General features: G+C 38.1%; 1 protein-coding gene across 1 annotated transcript; it reads right to left on the bottom strand.

Annotated features, from left to right (window-relative positions):
* Positions 1-6,799: 6,799 nt before the first annotated feature.
* Positions 6,800-8,294, bottom strand: LOC116121843 (GDSL esterase/lipase 5-like). The gene is made up of 5 exons (XM_031407762.1): positions 7,941-8,294; positions 7,707-7,840; positions 7,533-7,633; positions 7,158-7,321; positions 6,800-6,972 (listed from the first exon to the last, which is right to left on the bottom strand). Exons 1-5 carry the CDS (start codon positions 8,206-8,208, stop codon positions 6,800-6,802), a joined length of 840 nt encoding a protein of 279 aa, XP_031263622.1. The 5' UTR covers positions 8,209-8,294.
* Between the last annotated feature and the right edge of the window lie 205 nt (positions 8,295-8,499).

Raw genomic sequence — 8,499 nt, forward strand, 5'->3', positions numbered from 1 at the left:
AAGACTCCGACAGCCTTGTCCCACATCCATGTTGTTGTAACAAACCTTGTATTCACAAGGTAATGACATGTGAAACTGCAAAGAAGTTGAGGAGGAATTCATAGGAAATGATACCACAAGAACATTTAGGTGTTGAACTTAAAAAGGGAAATTTGAGATGTTGAAGATGCAAGAATCTTAGAAGACAAAGGAGTATGTTGACAGCTGATGAGTGTATCAAACAAATCAGGTTGCTTGGAGTGGAAATGACAGATAGAAGAATTGTTGAAAACGTCTTGATAGCTTGCCCGAAAAGTTTGAGTCCAAAATTTCTTCTTTTGAGGACTCAAAGGACATGTCTCAAATTACCCTTACTGAGTTAGTCCTTGCATACAAGCACAAGAACTAAAAGACTCTTGAGCAAGAAGATACAAGTGAGGGTGCAATGATGGCAACTCACAAAGGCAAGTCTACATAGGGGAACACTAGAGGTATGACGATGACAAAAAGGAAAAGAAAGAAGCAATGGTCAATGGGGAAACCATGTGGGATGAAGGAGTATACACCTTCTCTCACTGCAAAAAAAAAAAAAGGTCATTCCAAGAAAAGGTGCTTGTTTAAGCCAAGGATACAATGCAAGCCTACAACAGTTTGACCACATTGATATGGTCGCAAGAACAAATGAGAGAAGTCCCAACAGCAAGCTCAATGATTGATGATCAAAAGGACAAAACAGATATTTGTAGCTTCCTGCATTCAACGCAGACAAGTAATGAAGGTTGGCTTATTGATAGTATGTACAACCACATGACACCAGACCCGCAGAGCTTTGTCAAATTGATCATGCATATCGGTCGAAAATCAAAGTGGGAATGGGTGAGTTTGTGAAGCAAAAGAAAGGAGATGTTGTTGTCCAGACACCAACAAGTACAAGCTTATTACTAATGTACTGTATACACCCAAAATTAGTCAAGTCTTCTTAGTGTAGGACAAATGTTGGAAAAGAATTATGTCCTGCATTTTCAAACCCAAACCTGCAAAATCTTGGACATGAAGGGTGTGAACTCATGAGGGTAAAAAGGGTGGGAAAGAAGTTCCCCATCAGTGGGAAAAACCAGAAGTTGGCCTATAATGCTAGGTTGAGAGTTTGAAAAATGGCATAAGAGATTTGGCCATTTCCATTACCATGATTAAGAATTCAAACAAAAACTTGGTCCAAAATCTACCCAAATTGAAGAAACTAAAGTTGTAAACCTGCTTGTCAACTTGGCAAGTTGTAGGCAACCCTTTCCTGTAAATCAGGCTTGGAGAGCTATTGAGAAACTCAACTCATCCACACAGATGCGTGTGAACCTATGCAGACACTTCATTGAATGGGAGCATATACTTTGTCTTGTTTATTGATTGGTCTAGGATGTCTAAGAGTGAAGTTGTTGCTGTGTTTGGGAGATTTAAGCTAAAAGTTGAAAACCAAACTAGTTGGAGTACAAGACAGTGAGGAGTGACAAGGGGACCGAGTATACTCAAATGATTTGAATCAATTTGCAAGCAGACTGGAATTAAGCACCCACTCGTAGTCCTTATACTCCACGGCAAATGGAGTTAGTGAGAGGAAGAATAGTTGTTTTGGAGATGACAAGATGTATGGTTGTTGAGAAGAAGCTACCGAGAGTTTTTGGGTAAGGTTGTCAACACCACGTCTATCTGCTCAATAGCTTCCCACAAAGCCTTGATCTACCAAACTCCTTATGAACTTGTGATAGATTGACCTACTATGGAATACTTAGAATCTTTGGGAGCATATTATGCCTTATTCCAGCAGTTAAGAAAAGTAAGTTGATTACAAAGCCATGATAGGAATTTTCTTTGGCAATAGTAGTCAATCCAAAGCATACAGGTTTATGTTCAGAGACTAAGAAATTACACTCACAAGGGATGATAAAATTGAAGAGAATGGTGTCTGGAATTAAAGAAAACAAAGTTAATGAAGACTTAAGACCACAACCGATAGAACCAACAGTGAATCAAGATGATGAAGAAGGTGGGACTGAATTAGATAAAGATGTCCAGTTAGAGGTACCAGACCTCTGACAAAAATTTATGAAAGAGTAATGCACCCAATACTTGAACCAACAAACTACTCTAAAACGTAATCAAAGCTTGGAAGCTTCCATGAAGGAAGAGTTAGCAATGATTGAGAAGAACCAAACTTGGAAACTTTGGACAGCCTGAGAATAGAAAGTAATCCAAGTAAGTGGATTTTCAAGAGGAAACTCAATCCGATGGCTCGATTCTTAAGCACAAAGCTAGGTTGGTTGTCAAGGTTTTGCTCATAATATGGAGTTGATTTCTTGGAACCTTTGCACTGGTAGCTAGGCATGATACAAGCATATATTGCTTACTATGGTAGCTCAATTTGGCTGGAAAATTTTTCAGTTGGATGTTAAATCAACCTTCCTAATGGATGGTTGAATGAGGAAATATATGTTGACAATTGAGCGGGTACCAGATCAAAGGAAGTGAGGATAAAGTTTACCTTTTAAAGAATGCCTTGTATGGCCTAAAATAGGCACAAGGGCCTGGTAACTAGGATGATGATCACTTAATGAGCTTACATGTTGTGAGGAGTCCAAATGAACATACTTTGTATGTTAGAGAAGTGGATGAAGATGTGATGATTTTCCTTGTATGTTGATGACCTCTAGTGACAGGGTAACTTGCTCAATTGGAGGAGTTGAAGAGTCCATGCGCAATGAGTTTGAGATGACTGATTTAGGGGAAATGTCTTATTTCCTTAGATGCAGTCTATCAAAGCTCAAAGGGATCTTTTTCAACTAGAAGAATATGCAGTAAAGTCTTAAGGAAATTCGACATACGGAATTGCAAATACTGGACATTCCATGGTTCCTAATCAAAGCCTTTCAAAAGATGATGATGCAGAGACATTGATGAAGGGTTGTATAGGAGTTTGATTAGATGTTTGCTATATTTAACAATAGCCAGGCCAAATATGTGTAGCTACAGCTTGCAGTCCAGGTTTATGAGTCAGCCCAAGGAACACTTCAAACTACAAAGGGTGCTAAGATATGTAAAGGGTTGCACTAACTTTGGAGTATGGTTTAGGAGGTCAAAAAACTTTGAATGTGCGGGATTTTCTGATAGTGATGGGGGTGGCTCAATGGGGAAATGAGAAGCACTTCTGGTTATGCATTTCTTCTTAATTAGTGCAATTTGCTGGTTTTCCAAAAAGTAAGAAACTGTGGCTCAATCCACAATAAAGCAAAGTATATTTCAGCTATTGCTACTGTGAATCAAGCCATTTGGCTGAGAAAAATCTGAAAGATCTGAAGCTGAAACAAAGAAATCCTACTACATATTGTGACAATCAATCGCTATGGCTATGGCTAAAAATCCAGTTCATCATGGACAAATTAAGCACATAAAAATCAAGTTCCATGCGGTAAGTAAAGCTAAACAAGATGGGGAAATTAAACTGGTCCATTGCAGGGATGGAAATCAAGTGGCTGATATCATGACCAAAGGCTTGTCCAAAGCCAAGTTTGAAGACTTTAGCCTCAGACTCGTGTTTCTAGCAAATATCAAGGAGAAGTGTTGAAACAATGATATTTTGCTGGAAATGTACACTGAATTTCAGTTTGGTTTGAAAACATTTGTGGTGCAAAAGAGGTTTCTGTTTTTGCCTTGCATTCTGAGATGTGTGAGCAACTAAGTTGATGTGTTTTTACTGATGTGTTAGGCGTACTCAATTGTGATTAAGACTTGTTAGTTGTAAGCTTTGGTTTAAATTCAATCTGTAAATATTCCTACAAAGGTGGTGTAACGTGGATATTTTGGACCGATATTTGTTGTATAAATTTGTAATGAAATGAAATAAAATCAGAACTTTCTCTTAATATATGTTTCTCTTCTTTCCTTAGAATTCTCTGACCAAAACACCTACAGCACATACTTGGTGGGTGTAAGATCTCAATGTGGGATCCTAACATATTATTCTTTATAAAATTTCTTCATGATGAACATGTCCATAGCAACAAACACTTATGAGAGCTCACACTCTCAATAAAGCTATCCACATCAAACAAATATATATATCCCTTATTGTTTTAGAACTTTATGCATTGATCGATCAACAAGGCCAATAGTTTTCTTCATATTGTAAGGCAATTGTATCCCTTTTTAGAGGGATGAATAGCGTCAAAGAATAAATATTTCTTAGGATTATCACATAATTCATAAAAGGGCGTTTGGTTGGCTAAATGTGAGTTATTGGGGTTATGTCATCTATATTACTTGATTATCACGTTTGATTGTCAAGTATATAAGATTCCGATAATCTTCAAACCGATAGTAGTTACTATTGGCAATATTGAAGGTAATCTGATTACCTCAATTTCTTAGGTATTCTTAGATTACCAGGGTTATTTTTTTGTTACAATTTTATCCCTATTAATAAAGTTTTGGACAATAATCCCTCTTTTAAATAATTTACATTATATTCTATTTCAATTTTATCCTTGTTTAATAACTAAATATTTAGACAATAATATCTTATTTTAAAACAATTTACAGATCACCACTGCCATCACCCACCACCCCACTGCCCCCAACCACCACTGCCGACAACGGGCCAACCACCACGGACAGCCACGAAAAGTCGTCGGAGTGCCTAAAAAAGAACGAGATTTTGTGGGAGGCTTCGATATATGCCGTTTCCCCCATATTGATGGCCGAAAAAGGCCATATCAGCTGGATTTGGCCGGAAATGCCCAGATCTATTCTGGCCATTTCCACCAGATCGATAGAACTGGCCGTAACAGCCAGATCCCTAGCCATTAACGACCAGATCTGGGTGAGATCTGGCTGTTAACGGTCACAGACTGGCCGTTAACAGCCATCTATTTTGACCGGAATAGATCTGGCCGTTAATGGCCAGATCTCGTCCATATCTGGCCGATAAGGGCTAGGGATGTGGCCATTTCTGGCAGATCCTCGACCTGGCCGAAAATGGCCAACAGATCCATCGATCTGGCCGAAAATGGCCATTTCCGGCCATATTTGGCCTGATATGGCTTTTTCGGCCATCGATATGGCTAGAACGGCCATATCGGAGCCTCTTGGTCACGGTGAGCTACTGACAGGGACTTTCGGAGACTTCCGGCGGTGGTTTGCAGTGGCGACAGACGCGGTGAGAGGTGGGGGTGATTTCATAATAAATTAAAGTTTATATAAGCGGGGTGTTTTAACTAAATCTGAAATATTGGGGGTTAAATAATTATTCAAAATTAATAATAAATAATATTATTATATTTTAAAAGGGGACATTTAGAATATTAAATAATTTACCCACCAATTTATTCCCCTAACCAAACATATTAATATAACATACCCACCAACTAACCGAACACATTTTCGTAAAGATTTCCAGTAATCTTCAGGGGCAGTTTGGTTCGGGTTAAGTAGCATTACTGGGGTATGTCATCCATATTACTTGATTACCACGTTTGGTTTTCAAGTATATAAGATGCCAGTATCTTTAAATACTATAGTGGTTACTATTGGTAATATAAGAGGTAATCTGATTACCTCCATTTTCTATGTTTTCTAGATTACCAGGGTTATCTTTTTTTGTTACATTTTTCCCTTATAATAAAAATTTTGGACAATAATACCCTTACTTTAAAACAAATTTACATTAATATCATATTCAATTTTACCCTTTGTAATTAAATTTTGGACAATATGCCCTTAATTTAAAATAATTTACAACCACCAAGCCACCACCACCACAGCCACCCAGCCACCACCGCCGACAGCGGGTCAACCACCGCGGACCACCGCCGGACCCTAAAAACACTGAAAATTCTGTGGGGGGCTCCGGGAGGCTTCGATATGGCCGTTTTCGGCCATCAATATGGCCAAAACGCCATATCGAAGCCTCCCGGAGCCCTCCACATAATTTCCAGTGTTTTTAGGGGCTCCGCAGTTTCCGGCGGTTGTTCGCGGTGTGGCGGCAGGCGCGCAGGAGGTGGGGTGATTTCGTCATGAATAAAGTTTTTTTATAAGCGGGGTGTTTTAGCAAATCTGAAATATTGGGGGTTAAAAAATTATTCAAAAATTAATAATAAATAATATTATATTAATATTTAAAAGAGGGTCAATTTAGTAATTTAATAACATACCCACCAATTTATTCCCATAACCAAACATATAATATAACATACCACCAAACTAACCAAACTATTTTCTTAAAATTCCCGTAATCTTCCAAGGTAATCTATCTTTCCAGTAATCTAATATTCCCAGTAAGTAAACTTCCTGAACCAAACGCTCCCAAGGTATCTATCTTTCCAGTAATCCAACATTTCCAGTAATCTATATTCCCCGAACACAACGCCCCATACTCTTTTATCTTAGTCTCCCCGACAGTTCAATATTCCTCTGCATGGACCACTTCCGCAACAAGCCGTAGTGACCTCCTTGAAGCTTCACAACATGAAAATTCATTGCAAATTGTGTATTATGAAAATTAAGTGCATAAAATATATGGTTAATTTTGACATGGCATACCATATCTGAACGGGTTTTTATAACTTCAACAGCATTTTTTAATTTGTGCTCTTCTCATTTGTCATCAGTGTGCTTTGATAGACAACAGAATAGAAAAAATCCATATATCAAACTTATTATTCAACAAATATCCCTTATTCATTATAGAAGTTAGTTACATCAATTCAAGCTCAGCTATGTTCAAATAGTTTCTTCATTTGTAGGCCAAGTGACATTGGAGTTCCACTCCACATTAGTTCTGCAAATAGCTTGTATGCCCTTTCGGTGGCATGACCAGAGTCAAAGTAGAAATATTCCGCAGGATGTCACATAATTCATACTCTTCTATCCCTCTCTTCCCCCCACAGCTTGATATTCCTCTGTACGGTCCACTGCCACAGCATGCCGTCATAGCCCTCCTGAAACCTACACAAAACCAATTCAAATTACAAATTGTATCAGTAATCCTGATGCTTATTCTTTCTACATAAAGTGATAAAACACAATAGGAAGATCACATAACATACCATACTTGAAGGATTTTTCCTAATTTCAACCAGATCGTAGATATTGTGAACGATATTTTGAATCCAGTTAGTTGCTTCTCTAACTCCTCCAGGGCTTTATAGATTCTATGTTGTGTAGTTTTGCTAACTCTGAACGAGGAGTCTCCAAGCAGGATCCTGAGCTTCCATTTACAAGTGCCCTCCAGCTGGTGAACAACCCGAAGCTCCAAGCTGAAAGCCCAAATTTCCTTCCTCCTGTCTTATATCTCCTGAAATATTAAGGGAAATACATCATCAGAAGATGTAGAAAAAATTTCAAACGGTCGATAGACAAAGTCAATGTTATTACTTTGATTACAGTTGTTAAGTTGCCGACCACCGTCAATAGATATTGTTTTTAGAGTAATCCGACTGAAGCACACTTGAATTTGATGTCAGAGCCGCATCATAATCATTGCCACCGATGCTAAATAAGTAAACTGCGTTGCCCAACAATGTTTTGGCTTCTGCATCACTAGTTTTTGCTTCACTGCTTCTCCGCAATCTTGAAGTAACTCAGCTGAGTTTTGAAGGTCTATCACCTGGAGTTTAATAAGAGAAAATGGAAGCCAAGTCAAAACCTAAACTTTCAAGGTTCAAATAAGCCAATCAAACCTTATTCATAATAGCTCGAATACGTTTCATAACTAGAGCACCACCTCCTGCGGATGCAAAGTTCACCCCATAAACAAATTTATCGTTGTAGGATGGCAAAAATGTTGGTATAAATGGTAATCCTGCACGCTCAGCTGCAACAGAATTATTTGCGAGAGTAATTAATAGAGTGATAAAAATTCAGAGGCTCATCATACTCCTACATGGAATTAACAACTTAATAATCAGTCTTACCTATGAAATCCGATATCAAACGCCCATCAGAAAATCTCCCAGTTGGGTATTTGAAGAAGGATTCACCGTATGGCCAGAAATTTGCCTGAGAATGGGTAGTGGTGTTGATGTAGTTATTATTGCCAGCATCAAATAGTGAATCACCGAAGATAAATAGTGCAACATGTTTTTTAGGCAACGACCGGTGACAATGGCCTGGGATGAGAAGACTTGAGCACAGGATCAAGAAACAGAGAAGGACCCTTGATCTTGTCATATTGAAATTCATTCACTTAATGTTCTGTTCCCTTCTCCACAATTGAACTGTCATTTGAAGGGTTGTTTACTTGGAGACAAATAAATTGAAGGACCGAAAGGATTGAATTTTCAAACATTTCAGTATACTATTCCATTGATCAAGATATTCACGCAAGTTTAAGTTTCTTTGGATATTGTTGAATTTTCATAAATAATGCCATTTAGTCTTCTTTATTCTATTCATTCTATTATTGGTCATGATCATGACACAAACGAAAGACACCAAGATGTTCACGTCTTTGTGTGGAACAAGTAGCTTAAT

This window comes from Pistacia vera, unplaced genomic scaffold (genome assembly GCF_008641045.1).
Source record: "Pistacia vera cultivar Batoury unplaced genomic scaffold, PisVer_v2 Contig129, whole genome shotgun sequence".
Classification (NCBI taxonomy): Eukaryota; Viridiplantae; Streptophyta; class Magnoliopsida; order Sapindales; family Anacardiaceae; genus Pistacia; species Pistacia vera.

What these genes read in the sequence shown, in the direction of transcription:
- LOC116121843 (XM_031407762.1), bottom strand. Translation starts at nt 8,208, where the DNA reads ATGAATTTCAATATGACAAGATCAAGGGTCCTTCTCTGTTTCTTGATC. An exon ending in TTCGAGCTATTATGAATAAG is followed by an intron (nt 7,634 to 7,706) that starts GTTTGATTGGCT and finishes ATTAAACTCCAG; the next exon opens with GTGATAGACCTTCAAAACTC. An exon ending in ATCTATAAAGCCCTGGAGGA is followed by an intron (nt 6,973 to 7,157) that starts GTTAGAGAAGCA and finishes GGTTTTGTGTAG; the next exon opens with GTTTCAGGAGGGCTATGACG.